This window comes from Dendropsophus ebraccatus, chromosome 4, assembly GCF_027789765.1.
Source record: "Dendropsophus ebraccatus isolate aDenEbr1 chromosome 4, aDenEbr1.pat, whole genome shotgun sequence".
Taxonomy (NCBI): Eukaryota; Metazoa; Chordata; class Amphibia; order Anura; family Hylidae; genus Dendropsophus; species Dendropsophus ebraccatus.
Genome location: NC_091457.1, coordinates 103,113,891 through 103,138,428, shown reverse-complemented (window position 1 = coordinate 103,138,428; position 24,538 = coordinate 103,113,891). Strand labels below are relative to the sequence as shown.

General features: G+C 49.5%; 1 protein-coding gene across 2 annotated transcripts in view; it reads right to left on the bottom strand.

Annotated features, from left to right (window-relative positions):
• GNAI2 (G protein subunit alpha i2) overlaps window positions 1–24,538 on the bottom strand; it is a 150,184-nt gene that overhangs the window by 37,835 nt on the left and 87,811 nt on the right. Inside the window, exon 1 of one of the 2 annotated variants that reach the window (XM_069966534.1) lies at window positions 636–965. The exons of the other annotated variant lie outside the window; for it this stretch is intronic. Coding sequence (XP_069822635.1) covers window positions 636–753 — 118 coding nt within the window. The 5' untranslated portion in view covers window positions 754–965. Of the gene's footprint in view, window positions 1–635; window positions 966–24,538 lie in introns of those variants that run through there. 2 annotated transcript variants of the gene reach the window in all.

The window sequence follows — 24,538 nt, the reverse complement described above, 5'->3', positions numbered from 1 at the left end:
GAGGGGGCCCTATACGTAGATTTATGAAGGCCTGAGGATGGTGCTGGGTATACAGGGGAGATGGATAGAGGCTGTACACTCCTGTAGGAGACCGATGACACATACAGGGTATATAGAGGTGTGAGCTTTATAGACACATATGTACAGTACTTATATGGCTGTATACAGAGGCTGTGAGTGCACAGCTATATAGAAGCCGTGTGTACGTATATATGTACGGGTATATAGCTGTATACAGGGGCTGTGTGTACGGGTATATAGCTGTATACAGGGGCTGTGTGTACGGGTATATAGCTGTATACAGGGGCTGTGTGTACGGGTATATAGCTGTATACAGGGGCTGTGTGTACGGGTATATAGCTGTATACAGGGGCTGTGTGTACGGGTATATAGCTGTATACAGGGGCTGTGTGTACGGGTATATAGCTGTATACAGGGGCTGTGTGTACGGGTATATAGCTGTATACAGGGGCTGTGTGTACGGGTATATAGCTGTATACAGGGGCTGTGTGTACGGGTATATAGCTGTATACAGGGGCTGTGTGTACGGGTATATAGCTGTATACAGGGGCTGTGTGTACGGGTATATAGCTGTATACAGGGGCTATGTGTACGGTTGTAGGACGAGCAGTTACCCAGCAGCAGCAGCTTCACCTCCCGCGCCGCCTTCTCTCCGTCCTCCCTCAGGTTTTTGTCGATGATCTTGGATCTCTCGGCCGCCGCTTTGTCCTCGGCGCTCACCGTGCAGCCCATGGCGGCGATATGTCGCGACAACGCCAAGCGTCCTGATAAAGCGTTAGACCGAGAGCCCCGGGCTCCGCCGCGACTCCCGTGCACCTCCACCCCCGCGATAGCCGCGATATCCTTTGCGATACAGAGTGAGTACAACCAGGTTGCCCCGACACCAGAGCCAGACACAAGTGAGGGGACGCCCTGCCTGAGAGAACGGCCCACACCAGAGCTCCGCCCCTGGCCCCGCCTCCCAGCCACACCCCGACCACCGGCCCCGCCCCTCAGGAGAGCCGTTATCCGAGGAGGAGGGGAGGGAGAGATGGGAGACCGGGGATGACGTGTGGATCACCCGGAGCACGGCGCTCTGTGAGGGGGGTAACGGGGGAGGCCTCTACAAATCACTAAGCCAATCCGGTGAGAAGAAGGAAAGCGAGAAGTCATTATTAGGAGGAATTCACACACACACACACACACATTCATTACGTCATATATTCATATTTTATTACGTATTTTTCCAGACAAAACCAGAAGTGTATCCAGCAGGAAGGAGACGTGTAAGGCCTCATGGTATACCTACCATTCCTTTCTGTCCATTCAGTAACAGTGGCACTTCACAGGCAAAGCTACTACTAGATGTAATGAAGTATGATATAGTGCTAACATATACTGGGGCGCAGTACAGAGGCCATATGTGCAGACAGAAGCAGACATTGTACTGTTATCCCCAGGAGGAGGGATACAGGAGACCAGGAGGACGGTTGTGTGTCCATAGAAACATGTATGACTGTTCAGTGAGGGGAGGGATACAGGAGGACGGTCGTGTGTCCATAGAAACATGTATGACTGTTCAGTGAGGGGAGGGATACAGAAGGACGGTCGTGTGTCCATAGAAACATGTATGACTGTTCAGTGAGGGGAGGGATACAGGAGGACGGTCGTGTGTCCATAGAAACATGTATGACTATTCAGTGAGGGATACAGGAGGATGGTCGTGTGTCCATAGAAACATGTATGACTGTTCAGTGAGGGGAGGGATACAGGAGGACGGTCGTGTGTCCATAGAAACATGTATGACTGTTCAGTGAGGGATACAGGAGGACGGTCATGTGTCCGTAGAAACATGTATGACTGTTCAGTGAGGGATACAGGAGGACGGTCGTGTGTCCATAGAAACATGTATGACTGTTCAGGAGGGGAGGGATACAGGAGGACGGTCGTGTGTCCATAGAAACATGTATGACTGTTCAGTGAGGGATACAGGAGGACGGTCGTGTGTCCATAGAAACATGTATGACTGTTCAGGAGGGGAGGGATACAGGAGGACGGTCGTGTGTCCATAGAAACATGTATGACTGTTCAGGAGGGGAGGGATACAGGAGGACGGTCGTGTGTCCATAGAAACATGTATGACTGTTCAGGAGGGGAGGGATACAGAAGGACGGTCGTGTGTCCATAGAAACATGTATGACTGTTCAGTGAGGGGAGGGATACAGGAGGACGGTCATGTGTGTCCATAGAAACATGTATGACTGTTCAGTGAGGGATACAGGAGGACGGTCATGTGTGTCCAAAGAAACATGTATGACTGTTCAGTGAGGGATACAGGAGGACGGTCGTGTGTCCATAGAAACATGTATGACTGTTCAGGAGGGGAGGGATACAGGAGGACGGTCGTGTGTCCATAGAAACATGTATGACTGTTCAGTGAGGGATACAGGAGGACGGTCGTGTGTCCATAGAAACATGTATGACTGTTCAGGAGGGGAGGGATACAGGAGGACGGTCGTGTGTCCATAGAAACATGTATGACTGTTCAGTGAGGGGAGGGATACAGGAGGACTGTCGTGTGTCCATAGAAACATGTATGACTGTTCAGGAGGGGAGGGATACAGAAGGACGGTCGTGTGTCCATAGAAACATGTATGACTGTTCAGTGAGGGGAGGGATACAGGAGGACGGTCATGTGTGTCCATAGAAACATGTATGACTGTTCAGTGAGGGATACAGGAGGACGGTCATGTGTGTCCAAAGAAACATGTATGACTGTTCAGTGAGGGATACAGGAGGACGGTCGTGTGTCCATAGAAACATGTATGACTGTTCAGGAGGGGAGGGATACAGGAGGACGGTCGTGTGTCCATAGAAACATGTATGACTGTTCAGTGAGGGATACAGGAGGACGGTCGTGTGTCCATAGAAACGTGTATGACTGTTCAGGAGGGGAGGGATACAGGAGGACGGTCGTGTGTCCATAGAAACATGTATGACTGTTCAGTGAGGGATACAGGAGGACGGTCGTGTGTCCATAGAAACATGTATGACTGTTCAGGAGGGGAGGGATACAGGCAGGGGCGTAGCTAATGTCTCCTGGGCCCTGGTGCGAGAGGCCAACTTGGGCCCCCCCCCCCTCCTTTCACGACCAAGTGATGCTATTGTTGTGTGTGTGTGTATATATATATATATATATATATATATATATATATATATATATATATATATATATATATATATATATATACACACAGTGGTGCCTTGGATTATGAGCATAATTCGTTCCAGGACCGTGCTTGTAATCCAAATCCACTCTTAAACCAAAGCAAATTTTCCTATAAGAAATCATGTAAATGCAGACAATTGGTTCCACACCCCAAATATATTTATTATTCTGTACTGTACAGTAATAGAGAGGATGGGAAACACAAGGACTGACAGAGACTGCAGGGAGCAGGGAGGAATGAGCGGGGCAGATGTGGGCACATACATGCAGCGCTCTCTGTCCGGGGAGAGAGGGGTTACAGCTATGGAGAGATTACCCCCCCCCCCCCACAGTCCTGTCCCCTGATGTAAGCCCCAGCTTGAAGGGGATCTGCTATGATTTGGAAGGTGTTTAGAGTACAGTGCTGTAGACCCCGCTATGCAGGCCATGCCCCTTCTCCACTCGCGCTCCCACCCAATACAGGAAGTTCTTAAACCAAAGCAATGCTCTTAAACCAAGTCACAATTTTGAAAAACTGTGAGCTCTTCAACCAAAACGCTCTTAAACGAAGTTACTCTTAAACCAAGGTACCACTGTATGTATATATATATATATATATATATATATATATATATACACACACACACCAAGACAGATATTACCTATTACCGCCATACTGTTACCGACCAAATCCTGTATACTGAGACCAATATTACCAGTAATACCAGTATATAGGAAGGAAACATTACCGCCACACCACAACCACTACCATCACCACCATATTGTTACTGACCAAATCCAGTATACTAAATCACCTCATCCAGTCATATAGAGGTGGTCCCAGCTCTACACAGGCTCTATACACCATATACATTACTGTGCAGTTATATCAGGTGACTCACATGAGACGTCTTCTCTGATCGGAGTTCTTCCCTTTTCATCTTCTTCTCCATCCGTCCTGGGCCGTTATGAGAACTTCTCCGAGCCACGAATCCACAGAATCTGCCAGACAGACATATTAGGCTCCACACTCTGACACCATCCTCATCTCTCTACACACTGCACATCTGTACTGTCCCCTTTACACCCTCATTTAGTGGGTAGCCCTGACTCTATGTGACCCCCTAATAATATATGCCCCCCTCTGTGTATTCCCTCTCCCCCTATGTTGCCCCCCCCCAAATAGATGGCCCCCTCCCTTACAGATGGCCCCCTCTACCCCCCCCCCCCCTTATAGATGGCCCCCTCTCTCCTCACCCTCCCTTATGGATGGTCCCCTCTCCCCCCACCCTCATAGATGGTCCCCTTCCCCCCCCCCCCCCCCCTTATAGATGGTCCCTTCCCCCCCCCCTCCCTTATAGATGGTCCCCTTCCCCCCCCTCCCTTATAGATGGTCCCCTTTCCCCCCCTTTATAGATGGTCCCCTTCCTCCCTCCCTTATAGATGGTCCCCTTTCCCCCCCCCCCCCACCCTCATAGATGGCCCCCTCTTTCCCCCCACCCTCATAGATGGCCCCCTCCTTCCCCCCCACCCTCATAGATGGCCCCCTCCTTCCCCCCCACCCTCATAGATGGCCCCCTCCTTCCCCCCCACCCTCATAGATGCCCCCCTCCTTCCCCCCCACCCTCATAGATGGCCCCCTCTTTCCCCCCACCCTCATAGATGGCCCCCTCCTTCCCCCCCACCCTCATAGATGCCCCCCTCCTTCCCCCCCACCCTCATAGATGGCCCCCTCTTTCCCCCCACCCTCATAGATGGCCCCCTCTTTCCCCCCACCCTCATAGATGGTCCCCTTCACCCCCCCTCCTCCCTTATAGATGGCCCCCTTCACCCCCCCCTCCTCCCTTATAGATGGCCCCCTTCACCCCCCCTCCTCCCTTATAGATGGCCCCCTCTTTCCCCCCACCCTCATAGATGGCCCCCTCTTTCCCCCCACCCTCATAGATGGCCCCCTCTTTCCCCCCACCCTCATAGATGGCCCCCTCTTTCCCCCCACCCTCATAGATGGCCCCCTTCACCCCCCCTCCTCCCTTATAGATGGCCCCCTCCTTCCCCCCCACCCTCATAGATGGTCCCCTTCCCCCCCCCTCCTCCCTTATAGATGGCCCCCTCTTTCCCCCCACCCTCATAGATGGCCCCCTCCTGATAAAAAAACAAAACTTAACTCACCTGACATCGCGCTCCCACGTTGATCCTCACTCCTTCGCCTTCGGTCTGTCCCCGGCTGCTGCGCGGCTGCCGGGGGTGTCGCGTCTTATCCCCGGCAGCGCGCGCATCCCAGAACTCCCTGCGCGCCGGAAACCGGAAGTCAGGGCCCAAGGCGCGCAGGGAGTTCTGGGATGCGCGCGCTGCCGGGGGTAAGACGCGACACCCCCGGCAGCCGCGCAGAAGCCGTGGGAAAGACGGAGCCCGATTCTTGTGACCGCAAGCAAAACAATGCTTGCGGTCACAAGAGTGATTGATCGGGGGGCCCCGCGGGCCCCCCTTGTGGCGGGCCCGGTCGCGGCGGCGACCCCCGCGACCACGGTGGCTACGCCACTGGATACAGGAGGACGGTCGTGTGTCCATAGAAACATGTATGACTGTTCAGGAGGGGAGGGATACAGGAGGACGGTCGTGTGTCCATAGAAACATGTATGACTGTTCAGGAGGGGAGGGATACAGGAGGATGGTCGTGTGTCAATAGAAACATGTATGACTGTTCAGGAGGGGAGGGATACAGGAGGACGGTCGTGTGTCCATAGAAACATGTATGACTGTTCAGTGAGGGGAGGGATACAGGAGGACGGTCATGTGTGTCCATAGAAACATGTATGACTGTTCAGTGAGGGATACAGAAGGACGGTCATGTGTGTCCAAAGAAACATGTATGACTGTTCAGTGAGGGATACAGGAGGACGGTCATGTGTCCATAGAAACATGTATGACTGTTCAGGAGGGGAGGGATACAGGAGGACGGTCGTGTGTCCATAGAAACATGTATGACTGTTCAGGAGGGGAGGGATACAGGAGGACGGTCGTGTGTCCATAGAAACATGTATGACTGTTCAGGAGGGGAGGGATACAGGAGGATGGTCGTGTGTCAATAGAAACATGTATGACTGTTCAGGAGGGGAGGGATACAGGAGGACGGTCGTGTGTCCATAGAAACATGTATGACTGTTCAGTGAGGGGAGGGATACAGGAGGACGGTCATGTGTGTCCATAGAAACATGTATGACTGTTCAGTGAGGGATACAGAAGGACGGTCATGTGTGTCCAAAGAAACATGTATGACTGTTCAGTGAGGGATACAGGAGGACGGTCATGTGTCCATAGAAACATGTATGACTGTTCAGGAGGGATACAGGAGGACGGTCGTGTGTCCATAGAAACATGTATGACTGTTCAGTGAGGGATACAGGAGGACGGTCATGTGTCCATAGAAACATGTATGACTGTTCAGGAGGGATACAGGAGGACGGTCGTGTGCCCATAGAAACATGTATGACTGTTCAGGAGGGGAGGGATACAGGAGGACGGTCGTGTGTCCATAGAAACATGTATGACTGTTCAATGAGAGATACAGGAGGACGGTCGTGTGTCCATAGAAACATGAATGACTGTTCAGGAGGGATACAGGAGGACGGTCGTGTGCCCATAGAAACATGTATGACTGTTCAGGAGGGGAGGGATACAGGAGGACGGTCGTGTGTCCATAGAAACATGTATGACTGTTCAGTGAGAGATACAGGAGGACGGTCGTGTGTCCATAGAAACATGAATGACTGTTCAGGAGGGATACAGGGGGACGGTCGTGTGTCTATAGAAACATGTAAGACTGTTCAGTGAGGGGAGGGATACAGGAGGACGGTCATGTGTGTCCATAGAAACATGTATGACTGTTCAGGAGGGGTACAGGAGGACGGTCATGTGTGTCCATAGAAACATGTATGACTGTTCAGCGAGGGGAGGGATACAGGAGGACGGTCATGTGTCCATAGAAACGTATGACTGTCACAGAGAATAGGGATACAGGAGGACGGTTGTTTGTCCGTAGAAACATCTATGACTGTTCAGGAGGGGGAGGGATACAGGAGGACGGTCGTGTGTCCATAGAAACATGTATGACTTCAGGAGAAGAGGGATACAGAAGGACGGTCATGTGTGTCCATAGAAACATGTATGACTGTTCAGTGAGGGGAGGGATACAGGAGGATGGTCGTGTGTCCATAGAAACATGTATGACTGTTCAGGAGGGGAAGGGATACAGGAGGACAGTCGTGTGTCCATAGAAACATGTATGACTGTTCAGTGAGGGATACAGGAGGACGGTCGTGTGTCCATAGAAACATGTATGACTGTTCAGGAGAGGAGGGGTACAGGAGGACAGTCATGTGTGCAGGGCTGTGGAGTCAGAGCCAGTTTTGCCTGGTCGGAGTCAGAGTTGGAGTCGGAAAAAAATGTACCAACTCCAGCTTTAAAAAAATCTTTTAAAAATGTAGAACTGAATTTTGATATGAATTTTACAAGTTTTGCTCATGAATATATATTATGAGCAACATTCTAATAGGACCCTATTACATAAGGGTGGTCGGGAATATATCAGTAATAGGACACTGGCCCTATTACATAAGGGTGGTCGGGAATATATCAGTAATAGGACACTGGCCCTATTACATAAGGGTGGTCGGGAATATATCAGTAATAGGACACTGGCCCTATTACATAAGGGTGGTCGGGAATATATCAGTAATAGGACACTGGCCCTATTACATAAGGGTGGTCGGGAATATATCAGTAATAGGACACTGGCCCTATTACATAAGGGTGGTCGGGGAAAAGTTGTCGGGTCACTATTTGGCAGTTTGTTTCTGTGCTGGAAGAGTCCATTGTGTGGGGGGAGATCTGTGCTGTTCTCTTCCTGGATGCTGGATGACTGTATATGAGCAGCAGGGTAATATAAGGATATTCTATGTAATATAGAGGAGGAGTGAGGGATACAGGAGGATGGTCGTGTGTGTCCATAGAAACATGTATGACTGTTCAGTGAGGGATACATCAGGACAGTTGTGTGTCCAAAGAAACATGTATGACTGTTCAGGAGGGATACAGGAGGACGGTCGTGTGTGTCCATAGAAACATGTATGACTGTTCAGTGAGGGATACAGGAGGACAGTCGTGTGTATCCATAAAAACATGTATGAACAGATGCAGAAAAACTATAATGCAAAGACTTGCACGATTGCATTTTGGACCCACTCCTGGTTTTGGCTGATAAATACTGATGCAAAACACATAAATACTGCCGTGTGATGTGGCTTATCTGCTAATTTCTTCCAGAAAGAATCATACTAGCCAGCATGAATGTGGAATCCTTGTACTCAAACTTCCCACACCAACATGGCTGGTTTTAGACTAAATGTGGCCCTGGGCAATGTTGAAGGTGGGGCCCCAAATGCTGATATATTGTAGCAACAATTTAAGGTCCCTACACACTTTACACTTTAGTCAGCGTTACCCACTGCTCATGGCATCTTATTTTTCCTGAATAAAATACAGAATTACCTTAGTGACATCATCATTCGCTATCATGGGAGCTGCAGCCAGTGACTGGTCTCAGTGGTCACGTGCAGCAATTACATATGACTGATGAGGCCAGAGAATGGCTGCAATGCTCCTATGCACAGTCTATGGTGACTTCAGCTGAACACTTCTGGTGAGATCAGTGGAGTCAGCAGTGCTTCTATATATACAGTATATATACATAAACACATTCACACACCAAGGAAGGGGTTTCACAGCATTGCAGCAATGCCACTTAACCCTTGGGGGCCACATAGTAAGCAGGGATCTATACGCTGCTTACTGTAGATGAGCAGAACACCTGTTATCTCTTCTCCTGGCTGTGTCTTCACCTGCACTGCAGACAGGAGCATGGCGGATTAAGTAGCCTGTATGATACAGTATCCCCCTGCCCATATACTGTTCACTGTAATTGCAGGCAACGATCGAAAAATCGTTCGTATGTCGTTGATCGTTAATATAGATCTAAACCTAAAATTATCATTAATTGTTCGCTAATTGTTCGCTTTAATTCCACATTCGTTCGCTCAAGTTCCGCATTTTTTCACTAATCGCTCAGTGTAATAGCACATTGCCCATTGTTTTTCTGGGATCAGAAGGAATAAACGATCATAGAAATGATCGCAATAACGATCATAGTAACGATCGTAACTAACGATTATCCTTCTGTGTAATATGGTGAACGATTTCAGGTTAACGATAAACAATCTAGTTTGCGATCGTTTATCGTTAGTCGTTAATCATTAAAAATCGCTCTGTGTATTAGGACCCTAAAAGCCCTATTCCACCGGACCATTATCCTTCAGATTATCGTTAAATCGTTCGAATATAAACGATAATTGATCGGTTGAAATGCAGTTAACGATTAACGACCGAACGAGAAATCGTTGATCGCTTTGTAAGACCTGGACCTATTTTTATTGTTGCTCGTTCGCAAATCGTTCGCATTGAATAAGACGTCGTTCGGCCATTCGCAGTGGATACGAACGCAATAGCGAAGAAAAACGATTGCAAATACGATCATAAGTAACGATTATCGTTCCATGGAAATAAGTGAACATTTTCAGGTCTTTCGCAATAGCGGTCGTTTGAGATCGGTAATCGTTAACGATTATGCGAACGATAATCGTCAGGTGAAATAGGGCCCTAAGGGTACTATTGCACGGAACGATAATCGTCAGGTGAAATAGGGCCCTAAGGGTACTATTGCACGGAACGATAATCGGCCGAATCGGGCCGGAACCGCCGCGGCCAGTGATTGGCTGAGTGGCCTGTCAGCCGACACAGGCCACTCTGAAGCTGGAGCACGCGGACCCGGGAAGAAGCACAGCAGAAGAGGAGCCCTGCAGTCTGGATAGGTAAAGTATACAGTTTAAGCAAGGGCTGCAAGGGCATTGGTAACGATGTCCTTGCAACCCTTGTTAAACGATTATCAGGCCGTGTAATAGGCCCAGTAAACGAGCTCCAATCCAGCAGATCGGTGCTCGTTTACATTTATTATCGGGCCCCCATCGGCCCGTCTAATAGTACCCTAAGGCCTACTATCACTATATAGATTATATTCATATCTGGACAAAATCCGGACAACGACTAAAAATATTTCATGAACATTTCCGTTGCATCCCACCATTGCCCTAACACTCAACTACTCTCTAACTAAAATAATTGACATTGTTGTCAAAATACATGAAAACAAACTAGAGACATCACTATACCAGAAGCCAGTTGATCGCTCAACGTGTCTGATAAGAGCTTCCACCCTCAACACAGAAAAAGCTCCAAGCATCATGAGGTACAACCGTATATATTCTCACTCTGAGGAACATCTTAGGAGCCTCAAAAAATATTTAAAAATCATAGTTACCATCTAAAAATTATTAAGAATCTAAATTGCCAGAGCCAATAGAAAACCAATACAAAACAAGACAAGGAAACCAATGGGTACCTCTGGTAGCTGCCTACAACCCACATATACAGTTGCTGAAAGAAGCTGCAGAGAAACCACATCCTATATTACAGAAAGATGACTGCTTAAAAATGATATTTCCAGACCTCCCACTTATGTGTTTTAAGCAGCCCCCCAATCTGAGAAGTGTCATTGTAAGGAGCTCACTATGTTCTTCAACTACTCCAGGAACCTTTACCTGCAACCAGAATAAGTATAAGACCTGTCCATACATAATGACACAGGATAAAGATTCCAAACGTGAATCAGGACTACAGCGACACCGTGCACCAAACAATGCACCAGAATTCTTTTGCAAGATTCTGACACAGCCAGATGAACTCTAAAAGTTGGTCAAACAGTGCCCGATATCAAAGAACGATAAATGGTTTACACTATCGTAGCTTGTAATAACAAGAATTGAAAAGGGAAACTGTATAACCTTTCTTCTTTTGTGCTGGAGAATTTATTAGGCAGGTGATTCACAAACAAACAAGCAACATATATATCTATATAAACATCTATGTACAGATTCTACAATGTCCTTGCCTGATTTCTAGACTGGAACCCCCCTGATATGGGTGTCCCCACAGTTCTGAGTGCAAGGGGCTGTCCCTACACTACGAGGATTATCCACCTATGATAACATATCCATATAGTAATGTCTCCTGCTGTGCGCCATATAGTAATAATGCCCCCTGCTGTGCGCCAATATAGTAATGTCTCCTGCTGTGACCTCCATATAGTAATAATGCCTCCTGCTGTGCCCCCTATATAGTAATAATGCCCCGGGCTGTGCACCAATATAGTAATAGTGTCTCCTGCTGTGCCCTCCATATAGTAATAATGCCTCCTGCTGTGCTTCCTATATAGTAATAATGCCCCAGTGTGCCCTCCATATAGTAATAATGTCCCCTGCTGTGCCCTCACATAGTAATAATGTCCCCTGCTGTGCCTCCATATAGTAATAATGCCCCCTGCTGTGCATCCATATAGTAATAATGCCCCCAGTGTGCCCTCCATATAGTAATAATGTCCCCTGCTGTACCTCCTATATAGTAATAATGCGCCCTCTGCTGTGCTTCCTATATAGTAATAATGCGCCTTCTGTACCCACTAGGGATGGTACGAACCCGGACTCTGTAAAGATTCCCGCTGTCTGCCCGCTCCGTGGAGCGGGCGGATCCAGCGGGTGGACCGCCTGGAAAACTGGGATACAGCCATATCCATAGGCTGTATCCCAATTTTCCAGGCGGTCCTCCCTAGTACCCACCATAGTAATTAAGTTCCCCTCCTGCCTGCAATTAACCCGACCGCCATCCCCACACACACTACCTCACCTCACCCCCCCCCCACACACACACACACACTACCCCACCTCACCCCCCCCCCAAATACACACTATGCCATTTGACCCCCCCACACACATACACACTATCCCCCCCTCCACACACTATCCCCCCCGGACCCCCCTCCGCACACTATCCCCCCTGACCCCCCTCCACACACTATCCCCCTGCAGCCCCCCCTCCACACACTATGCCCCCTGCAGCCCCCCTCCACAGACTATCCCCCCTGCAGCCCCCCTTCACACACTATCCCCCCTGACCCCCCTCCGCACACTATCCCCCCTGACCCCCCTCCACACACTATCCCCCCTGACCCCCCTCCGCACACTATCCCCCCTGACTCCCCTCCACACACTATCCCCCTGCAGCCCCCCTCCACACACTATGCCCCCTGCAGCCCCCCCTCTACACACTATCCCCCCTGCAGCCCCCCTCCACACACTATCCCCCCTGACCCCCCTCCGCACACTATCCCCCCTGACCCCCCTCCGCACACTATCCCCCCTGACCCCCCCTCCGCACACTATCCCCCCTGACCCCCCCTCCACACACTATCCCCCTGCGGCCCCCCCTCCACACACTATGCCCCCTGCAGCCCCCCTCCACACACTATCTCCCCTGCAGCCCCCCTCCACACACTATCCCCCCTGCAGCCCCCCCTCCACAAACTATCCCCCCTGCAGCACCCCCCCTCCACACTATCCCCCCTCAGCCCCCCTCCACACACTATCCCCCCTGCAGCCCCCCTCCACACACTATCCCCCTGCAGCCCCCCTCCACACACTATCCCCCCTGCAGCCCCCCTTCACACACCATCCCCCCTGCAGCCACCCTCCACACGCTATCCCCCCTGCAGCCCCCCTCCACACACTATCCCCCCTGCAGCCCCCCTCCACACACTATCCCTTCTACAGCCCCCCTCCACACACTATCCCCCTGCAGCCTCCCCTCCACACACTATCCCCCCTGCAGCCTCCCCTCCACACACTATACCCCTGCAGCCCCCCTTCACACACCATCCCCCCTGCAGCCCCCCTCCACACACTATCCCCCCTGCAGCCCCCCTCCACACACTATCCCCCCTGCAGCCCCCCTCCACACACTATCCCTTCTACAGCCCCCCTCCACACACTATCCCCCTGCAGCCTCCCCTCCACACACTATCCCCCCTGCAGCCCCCCTCCACACACTATACCCCTGCAGCCCCCCCTCCACACACTATCCCCCCTGCAGCACCCCCTCCACACTATCCCCCCTGCAGCACCCCCCTCCACACTATCCCCCCCTGCAGCCCCCCCCTCCACACACTATCCCCCTGCAGCCCCCCTCCACACACTATCCCCCTGCAGCGGCCCCTCTTTCAAACACTATCCCCCCTGCAGCCCCCACTCCACACACTATCCCCCCTGCAGCCCCCCTTCCACACACTATCCCCCTGCAGCCCCCCTCCACACACTTTCCCCTGCAGCCCCCCCTCCACACACTATCCCCCCTGCAGCCCCCACTCCACACACTATCCCCCCTGCAGCCCCCCCTCCACACACTATCCCCCTGCAGCCCCCCCTCCACACACTATCCCCCTGCAGCCCCCCCTCCACACACTATCCCCCTGCAGCCCCCCTCCACACACTATCCCCCCTGCAGCCCCCCTCCACACACTATCCCCCTGCAGCCCCCCCTCCACACACTATCCCCCCTGCAGCCCCCACTCCACACACTATCCCCCCTGAAGCCCCCCTTCCACACACTATCCCCCTGCAGCCCCCCCCTCCACACACTATCCCCCTGCAGCCCCCCCCTCCACACACTATCCCCCCTGCAGCCCCCACTCCACACACTATCCCCCCTGCAGCCCCCCTTCCACACACTATCCCCCTGCAGCCCCCCTCCACACACTATCCCCCTGCAGCCCCCCCTCCACACACTATCCCCCTGCAGCCCCCCTCCACACACTATCCCCCCTGCAGCCCCCCTCCACACACTTTCCCCTGCAGCCCCCCCTCCACACACTATCCCCCTGCAGCCCCCCTCCACACACTTTCCCCTGCAGCCCCCCCCTCCACACGTTATCCCCCCTGCTGCCCCCCTCCACACACATACACACTACCCCACCTGATCTGATGAGTGCCGTAGCGGCAGCCGCGCCTGCTGCCCGCCCGACATATCGACGTGTTCTTCCAATGCAATCAGCGCAGGGCAAGAACGTGGAGCCGCTGCGGCCGGCCGTGTTGCACGCAGCCAATCAATGCGTGCACCACGGCCGGCCGCAGCGGCCCCACGCTCCTGCTCTGCACTGATTGCATTGGAGGAGCAGGTGCGGGCGGGCAGTAGATGAGGCGGAGGGGTCAAGTATTGAGCACTCAGATGAGCGCAGACCAGGGGGGGCGGCCAGCCGAGAGACGGTCTGGGTGTGGGGGCGCGTGGTGCGCTATCCAACCCAGGCTGTGTGAGGTCCCGGGGGTGCCACCAGCGCCCCCTTACTGTCGGCGCCCCGTGCCGTCGCTCGGTTCGCCCGGTGCAAGAAACAGCCCTGATCTAGACCAGTGCTTCTTAATTCCAGTCTTCAGGCCTCACCAACAGGTCATGTTTTGAGGATTTCCTTAGTATTGCACAGGTGATAAAATTATAGTAAGTGCATCAGGTATTATCACAGGTTTCCTTTGTTTGGATATCCTCAAAACATGACCTGTTGGTGAGGCCTGAGGACTGGAATTGAGAAGCACTGATCTAGACAATGTCATCCCAAAGTCTCATCGAGAGTTCTAACACTTTGCTAAACCGTGTCATCACATAAAACGTCACACTTTTTCAGTTTAAGCCAAATAATAGTTGGGCTTAGCTTAAGTACACCAGATTTATCAAACAGCATGAGCCCATGTGATAACTGCCACATTGTAAGACCATCTACAACACGTGTTAAACTCAGGCCCTCCAGCTGTTGCAAAACTACTATTCCCATCATGCCTGGACAGCCAAAACTTACAGTGACTCTGTACCCACAATCTGCCCCCCCCCCCCCCCCCCCAAACCACTTGTACCTTCGGATAGCTGCTTTTAATCCAAGATCTGTTCTGGGGTCCGTTCGGCAGGTGATGCAGTTATTGTCCTAAAAAACAACTTTTAAACTTGCAACCCCGTACCCTATGGGAGTATCTGTGCCCTAACTTTGCACCACCCCTCCATCCCTCCTCCCCACCCTCTTCATCATTAGGAGTGCCACTGGAACATTTTCTCCTGTCTGAACATTGCACAGGTGCCTTAACGATCCAGTCCATGTTCAGTATTCACACAGCTGATGAATAGGAGACAATCTGCCTGGAGCATTCCTAATGATAAGGAAGGCTGGGAGGAGGGACAGAGAGGGTGTGCCAGCCTAATGCATACACAATCTAGGCCACGGCCGTTGGGCAGGGGGCTTCCAGTTTAAAAGTTGTTTTTTTTAGGACAATAACAGCATCACCTGCCGAACGGACCCAAGGACAGATCTTGGATTAAAAGTGGCTGACGGTACAAGCGGTTTGGGGGGTGGGGGTCAGATTGTGGGTACTGAGCCTATTCCTGGTTGTCATAGGTTGCTTTATTGTTTCTCGACCTATGTCCAAAGGTACATAGCGGTTTGGGGGGGGGGGGGGTCAGATTATGGGTACAGAGTTGCTTTAAGCTTTGGCTGTCCAGGCTTGATCAGAATTGTAGTTTTACAACAGCTGGAGGGCCTGAGTTTTACACCCCTGATCTAGAATTACCAGAAAAGGTACTATTGCGCCAGTTCAAAAGCCTTTATTCACACTATGCGACATTTCAGTATAAAGCTTTCAGGTTATCCCTTGACCTTGGATTGGGCCTGGTGAAGCATATATTTCCTGTGTCTAAGAATTACACTGTTTTAGTAAATTTTCCCCAATGATTGCAAAAAGCCACTGGAGAATCCTAGTACCCTATAGTAATGTGATGCATTAAAGTGTTATAACTTTCAAAATCTAAATCAACAGTAGATGTGAAATAAAGCAAGTTTGCAATACATATTCATTATTTTTATTGTTGTTATCGTGTTGGAAAAAAGAACAAAGCTGAAAATCCAGGTCCAGTCTCCTGAAGGCAGATTTTCTGACTTGTGCTGGTTGAAAAAAAGAGACTAAATACAGGAATTCTGGTCAGTAAAGGGAGTCACAGCTCAATGTGGCCATCAATCACATGACTGCCTTCTCTGTGAGCGCTCAGATGGCCTGGGATACACAGGACTTCCTGTTTTCTGTCTGACAGGAAGTGGCATGTTTTCCATGATAAAAAAAAAATAATGAATGTAAAAGGTAAACTTGCTTTATATCACATCTACTGATGATTTAGATTCTGAAAATTATAACGACAGGTACACTTTAAAGCCAAAGTGTGATCCTGTATAGACCTCCCAGCTGTCTCAGTCACTAATTCCCTACATCAGTGACTTCTGGTCTAGTTGCCCATCGCCCAGCCACCGCCCTTGCCTTTGAAGTGACATTTTTATGATTTCTGCTTCTTACAGTTTACAAGTTGAACCTCAGCCCCATATAAATATCTATAGCGTCACTTTACAGGAGGACAATTGCACACTGCCGCCTGAGATGCACTCACCCCCACCCCAGGATAATAGGTCCTTGTGTTAGAAGACTCTATCACATCTATTCAACATGTCCTGGAAAGTGCTGAAAAAAATTAATAAGAGACAAAGCCAGGACTGACAAGACAGAAAGATTCTCCCCCATAATGATAGAGGTAGCACCTCTTTCACTTTTCAGTGAAGGATCTTCACTATATGGATGATTCTCCATAGTAATGGTGAAGGTTGTAAGTAGAGATGAGCAGGCTTTTTAAATGTTTGGTCTCACAGCTTTGGCTGAAACTCACTAAAAGATTTGTTTTGACCTGAATTAGTTCGTCCAGACATTATGCTTCCGCCGGTTTAATCTCTTTTTTGTAGGAAGGAAACTGGACAATGTAAAAAAAATAACACCAATGTTTTAATAAGGAAAAAAATGAAGAACAAGGGGTTATCTGATTTTTTTAATTTTTTTTCCCTAACTCTGACCATTGCTAAGCTAATGCTACCCCTTCCCTCCACCCTTCATTTTCACCCTAGTACCCATCAGCAGCAAGGGTATTGGGAAGAGCTGGGTAGCAGCTGGCCAGTGCTTATGGTGGTAGACAGCTTGTATTATTAGGCTGGTAATGGGCAAAATAAATGGCCCTTGCCACCATAGTAATACCAGGCTGCTACAGCTTGGTTTTGCATTTGGTTGGTTACAGATGAAAAACCAAGCAGTAGCAACCTGTGGCTGAAACTAGAATTATGAGATTTCTTAAAGGGGTAGTGCGGCGTCCCGGCCTCCCGAAGATGACGTTGTCGACCCAAGATGCTGGCCGGGGTCGACAGCGAATACGTAAGTATAATGCACCACACTTCCGGGGGTGGGGGGGAACACGGAGAAGGGGGACATTCTTAAATAACACACATTACAAAGTTATACAACCTTGTAATGTGTGTTATTTAGTGAATAAATGTTAAACGCCGCACTACCCCTTTAACCCCATGATGATTATCCTGCGTTAATAGGCTGCAGAGCTGGTACTTATACTTGCAGTCGATTAACTAACATGTTTAAGTTTGACAGCTCTGTGAACTCCTTCATGTACAGCTGTCGGCAGGCGTGGACTGTCCACTGGTATGACAGGGAACTAAAATAATCAGTTCCCTGTCACTAACCACCCATCAGCTCAGCACTCATGCAGTAGCTCTGCTTCCACATATCGGCATTTTGGCGTTTGCTCGGTATGGGGCGTAGCTAGAATTTATGAGGCCCCCATAGCAAAAAACTCTGCGTGGCCCAATGAATCCTTTATGGGCCTTATGGGCCTACCCACCTGCCACATACTCTGGCCCAGCGTAGCCCCCCGACACTCCTTTGTTCTCCCTGCTTCCTAACGTACACGTGACATCACTGCTGTGCTGGGATGCTGGAAGAACAAATGTTGGGGGACTGCATCGGACCAGATGTGCATGGGGGAGGGGGGAGCTCTTGTGGCTAGAGGTGCAATGCTGCCACAAGAGAGACTGGCAGAGAAGGGAGTCAATGGCTTTTTGCTCTGTCAGTCACAGTGCCACAGCATTTAACTCTGAGCATTCATCATAAACACTCGCAGTTAAGGGGCCTTTAGTGCATGGGCCCATAGCAGTGGTGTGGTCTGCCTCTATGGTAGGTATGCCACTGTTGCTAGGAAAGCCTGTGATGTCAGGTAAGACTACAGTGCTTTTCTTGGCAGGTTCCATGTCTGACTATACAGATCACTGGTAACAGCAGTGGCGTAGCCACCGTGGTCGCGGGGGTCGCCGCCGCGACCGGGCCCGCCACAAGGGGGGCCCGCGGGGCCCCCCGATCAATCACTCTTGTGACCGCAAGCATTGTTTTGCTTGCGGTCACAAGAATCGGGCTCCGTCTTTCCCACGGCTTCTGCGCGGCTGCCGGGGGTGTCGCGTCTTACCCCCGGCAGCGCGCGCATCCCAGAACTCCCTGCGCGCCTTGGGCCCTGACTTCCGGTTTCCGGCGCGCAGGGAGTTCTGGGATGCGCGCGCTGCCGGGGATAAGACGCGACACCCCCGGCAGCCGCGCAGCAGCCGGGGACAGACCGAAGGCGAAGGAGTGAGGATCAACGTGGGAGCGCGATGTCAGGTGAGTTAAGTTTTGTTTTTTTATCAGGAGGGGGCCATCTATGAGGGTGGGGGGAAAGAGGGGGCCATCTATAAGGGAGGAGGGGGGGTGAAGGGGACCATCTATGAGGGTGGGGGGGAAGGAGGGGGCCATCTATAAGGGAGGAGGGGGGGTGAAGGGGGCCATCTATGAGGGTGGGGGGAAAGAGGGGGCCATCTATGAGGGTGGGGGGAAAGAGGGGGCCATCTATGAGGGTGGGGGGAAAGAGGGGGCCATCTATGAGGGTGGGGGGAAAGAGGGGGCCATCTATAAGGGAGGAGGGGGGGTGAAGGGGGCCATCTATAAGGGAGGAGGGGGGGTGAAGGGGGCCATCTATAAGGGAGGAGGGGGGGTGAAGGGGACCATCTATGAGGGTGGGGGGAAAGAGGGGGCCATCTATGAGGGTGGGGGGAAAGAGGGGGCCATCTATGAGGGTGGGGGGGAAGGAGGGGGGCATCTATGAGGGTGGGGGGGAAGGAGGGGGCCATCTATGAGGGTGGGGGGAAAGAGGGGGCCATCTATGAGGGTGGGGGGGAAGGAGGGGGGCATCTATGAGGGTGGGGGGGAAGGAGGGGGCCATCTATGAGGGTGGGGGGGAAGGAGGGGGCCATCTATGAGGGTGGGGGGGAAGGAGGGGGCCATCTATGAGGGTGGGGGGAAAGAGGGGGCCATCTATGAGGGTGGGGGGGGGGAAAGGGGACCATCTATAAGGGAGGGAGGAAGGGGACTATCTATAAAGGGGGGGAAAGGGGACCATCTATAAGGGAGGGGGGGGGAAGGGGACCATCTATAAGGGAGGGGGGGGGAAGGGACCATCTATAAGGGAGGGAGGGGGGGGGAAGGGGACCATCTATAAGGGAGGGTGGGGGGAGAGGGGACCATCCATAAGGGAGGGTGAGGAGAGAGGGGGCCATCTATAAGGGGGGGGGGGGGGTAGAGGGGGCCATCTGTAAGGGAGGGGGCCATCTATTTGGGGGGGGGCAACATAGGGGGAGAGGGAATACACAGAGGGGGGCATATATTATTAGGGGGTCACATAGAGTCAGGGCTACCCACTAAATGAGGGTGTAAAGGGGACAGTACAGATGTGCAGTGTGTAGAGAGATGAGGATGGTGTCAGAGTGTGGAGCCTAATATGTCTGTCTGGCAGATTCTGTGGATTCGTGGCTCGGAGAAGTTCTCATAACGGCCCAGGACGGATGGAGAAGAAGATGAAAAGGGAAGAACTCCGATCAGAGAAGACGTCTCATGTGAGTCACCTGATATAACTGCACAGTAATGTATATGGTGTATAGAGCCTGTGTAGAGCTGGGACCACCTCTATATGACTGGATGAGGTGATTTAGTATACTGGATTTGGTCAGTAACAATATGGTGGTGATGGTAGTGGTTGTGGTGTGGCGGTAATGTTTCCTTCCTATATACTGGTATTACTGGTAATATTGGTCTCAGTATACAGGATTTGGTCGGTAACAGTATGGCGGTAATAGGTAATATCTGTCTTGGTGTGTGTGTGTATATATATATATATATATATATATATATATATATATATATATACATACAGTGGTACCTTGGTTTAAGAGTAACTTCGTTTAAGAGCGTTTTGGTTGAAGAGCTCACAGTTTTTCAAAATTGTGACTTGGTTTAAGAGCATTGCTTTGGTTTAAGAACTTCCTGTATTGGGTGGGAGCGCGAGTGGAGAAGGGGCATGGCCTGCATAGCGGGGTCTACAGCACTGTACTCTAAACACCTTCCAAATCATAGCAGATCCCCTTCAAGCTGGGGCTTACATCAGGGGACAGGACTGTGGGGGGGGGGGTAATCTCTCCATAGCTGTAACCCCTCTCTCCCCGGACAGAGAGCGCTGCATGTATGTGCCCACATCTGCCCCGCTCATTCCTCCCTGCTCCCTGCAGTCTCTGTCAGTCCTTGTGTTTCCCATCCTCTCTATTACTGTACAGTACAGAATAATAAATATATTTGGGGTGTGGAACCAATTGTCTGCATTTACATGATTTCTTATAGGAAAATTTGCTTTGGTTTAAGAGTGGATTTGGATTACAAGCACGGTCCTGGAACGAATTATGCTCATAATCCAAGGCACCACTGTGTGTATATATATATAAATATATATATATATATATATATATATATATATATATATATATATATATATATATATATATACACACACACACAACAATAGCATCACTTGGTCGTGAAAGGAGGGGGGGGGGGGCCCAAGTTGGCCTCTCGCACCAGGGCCCAGGAGACATTAGCTACGCCCCTGGGTAACAGTGATCTAATGGTGTAGACAAAACCACAAATAAAAATATATATATATTATTTTTTTTAGAGTGCAGCAATCCAACATGTGAATGGTACTTTCTAGTGTAAATAATAGTAAATGTGTCAGGGTGCTCAGTGGCAAGAGCAGTGGAAAAATGGCAACAGACTTTTGTACTAATTCCCGCCACCCAATTCCTTGCTATTTTAACTCCTTAATGATCACCTATTGTCTTTTATTAGCGGATAGCATAAGTCCTTGGCCTGCAGTCAATCTTGGCAATCTGAAAGGAGCAAATCAGCTGCTTAGCTGACCCTGAGGGGATAAAAGCAGTTTAGAAATGCTTCTACCTGTATTTTTCCAGTCTACAAAGCGCTAAAGATCAGCTCTCAGGGAGCTGTTTTACCAAGTAACTATGGATACTATGGATGGAAACTGCAAAGTGAAATAATAAAATGTGAATGTTGACATGTAAGAAAACTATATACATACAGTAAAACACAAAGCCCACATCAACCCAGATTGTCACCATAGCTACATTGCGTACCTGAGACTATATGCTTTTCAAAATGACTTATAGAAGTGATACTCACCTACCCTGATCCCCCACAGCTGCTGCACTGAAGCTCCAGATCACTACTACTTTCTAGTTCCTGGTGACACATCATCCTTGCAGGAACGACCCTGCTCAGTCAGTCATTGGTCACAGCTGTATCCTGCCTCAGCCAGTGATTGGCTAAGCGGGCACTTTTTGCAGGGTATATATTAGTTATTTTATGGTTGTAGAAATTTGAAAAATAAATATCTTAGAATAAGATATTGATGATATCATCAAAAAGGGTATTTGAAAACTTTCCTATGTCTTATAAAAAATTACTAATCCATTATTAGAAAAGCAAGGCAGATTCTTTTCAAAAACAGCACACACAAACTGAGAACAAGGGTGGTGCTGGTTTTCTCTAATCCTGGGTAGCCAACCATTGCGTGTCATCATCAAGTCAAGTAGGGAAAACCACTCCGGTTGTAAGGGGTTTAAGATCTCTGCTTGCTGTCACTGACTGGAAACAATTTTATTTATATCCAGAGACTCAAACCCATTCTGATCTAAGATACAGCTATGTGCTACAGTGTTTAACTGCTTAGGCTGGGGTCACATTGCATTTTTGCAGTGCATTTTTTCATCACTTTTTTTTTTTTTAACGGAAGTATTTGTGTTCATCCATTTTGATCTGTTTTTTCATTGACTTCCATTATAAAAAAAAAAACCTGATAAAAAAAGAATAAAAAAGCATACTTTTTTTAGCATACACATAACCATGGTTGACCACTTTCTTTGTACGCTAAAAGAAAAAAATGATACCTTTTGATCTGTTTACTTTTTTTCTAATGGAAGTCAATGGAAAATGGATCCATGCAAATACATCAATTTTGTTCACCTGTTTATCGTGTTTTTTTTTCTTTTCATAAAACGAATGAAAAAACGAACTGCAAAAAACGCAGTGTGAACCCAGCCTAAGTAACCCATGACTCCTCACTGTACCGTACTCCTCAAGGCTGCTATCAGCATCTGGGGACAACTGCTATTAGCCAGGGCTGCCCCATCAGCTGTGTCAGGTAATAAACCATTTAAATGACACATATACAGGGTTAACGGCTTTACATGATGCAATTGTGAGAAGCCAATACCTCATACTTACCAGGTTGGGCCTTAGGGAAGTAATGACGCTGGTCTTGGATCGGCACTCAATTACTAGGCGCTTTAGCAGCCCTTAAAGGGAACCATTCACCCCGTGGCCCCCGTTAGAAACAGACAAACAGTTACATAAAGGTCAATATACTTACCATATCGCTCCCGGTCCCGTCCCGGATCTCGTTGTTGACACGGAGAAATCGCCGATTCTTCTTCTCGCGCCCATTATGGTAATGAGCGCCGCCGGCCCGAAGTCCAGCCTTCTCCCCGCCTCCGACACTTGATTGACGCCGGGTCTTCTTCCTCCTCGTCTTCTTTCTTCTCGCCGGATCCCGCGCAGGCGCCGTGACGGTCGTTTTCGGCGCATGCGCAGTTCACAATTGAAGCCGCTCCACAGCTTCAATGTTTACTGCGCGTGCGCCGATTGTCAGAGCTGAAGTGACGTGTTGGACTTCGCGCATGCGCGGTACACAGGAACGTCACAAGCACGTATCCTGTGTACCGCGCAGGCGCAGAAGAGATGACGAGACCTTCGCAACGGCGCCTGCGCGGGAATTCGTGAGGAGACTGAAGACTGAAGACGTCAATCAAGTTCCAGGAGGCGTGGATGGGCGGCGACGAGAAGAGGACCTCATGAATAAGTTGGACTCGTCCGTCGTTTCTTATGGACGTTGGACTCATCTCAGCTCATTACCATAATGGGCGGGAGAAGAAGAATCGGTGATTTCTCCGTGTCAACAACGAGATCCGGGACGGGACCGGGAGCGATATGGTAAGTATATTGACCTTTATGTAACTGTTTGTCTGTTTCTAACGGGGGCCACGGGGTGAATGGTTCCCTTTAATAATCAAGCATAGATAACATTGATCAATGCAGTACTTATGTACTGTGTTGATACCTATGATTAATCATGGTGTTGCTCATGCCCTAGGGGCACAACAAATTAGTTTGTAAAAAAAAACATTTTATCCAGGAAGTGAAGCCTTGATGCAGTAGTAAGTGCAGGGAAAAAAAGCACTTTATGTGCATTTTCTGTATTAAGTGTATATTGGTAATTTGTATACCTTTTGAGGGGGCAATACAACACTTTAATAAAAAAATTCGCCAAACTTCTCCTTTAAGTTATCACATTTCTGATCTCACGCGGTAAACGGTCCAAGCTCAAAAACCCGCCAAGGTCCAAAATTGCAGATACCAAGATACAAATAAAATGTTCAGATCATGAGTCATGACACAAAAATGACTTAAAATATAAAAGCATTATAAGGAGCAGAATAGAGCAATCTTAAATTCTTATTTTTTTTACATTGAAATTTTTTCAAAGTCAAATAAAATAGAATTTACAACATGTAGGATTTACTACAGAGCAAACAGCGTAAGCAAGACCCCCCCATAAAAAATAGCTTTTTTCCCCCCAATTTCACTGTGCAAATATCTTTTGGTTTCACAACATATTTTATGGAAAAATGAAGTGCTCCATTGAAAAGTAAAATTGGTGTTTTAAACATAACGAAACAAAAAAGACTTCAGATGGGTCTGTAGGTAAAAAAAAAAAAAAAAGAGAGAGAAGTGGAAAAATGAAAATGGCCTTGGTCCTTAAGGGGTTAATTCACAGAAGCATCATAACAAACACTCAGCAGCGAAAGCAGGGCTACTTTGTTTAGCCTTTGTATGTTAATAAGGGTACCTAGAGCTGCCTCTTTTTCCATCACTGTAGCGGTGTGGCATCCTGCGCACATGTCACAGCACCTGGCCTGGTCAGACTGCTATC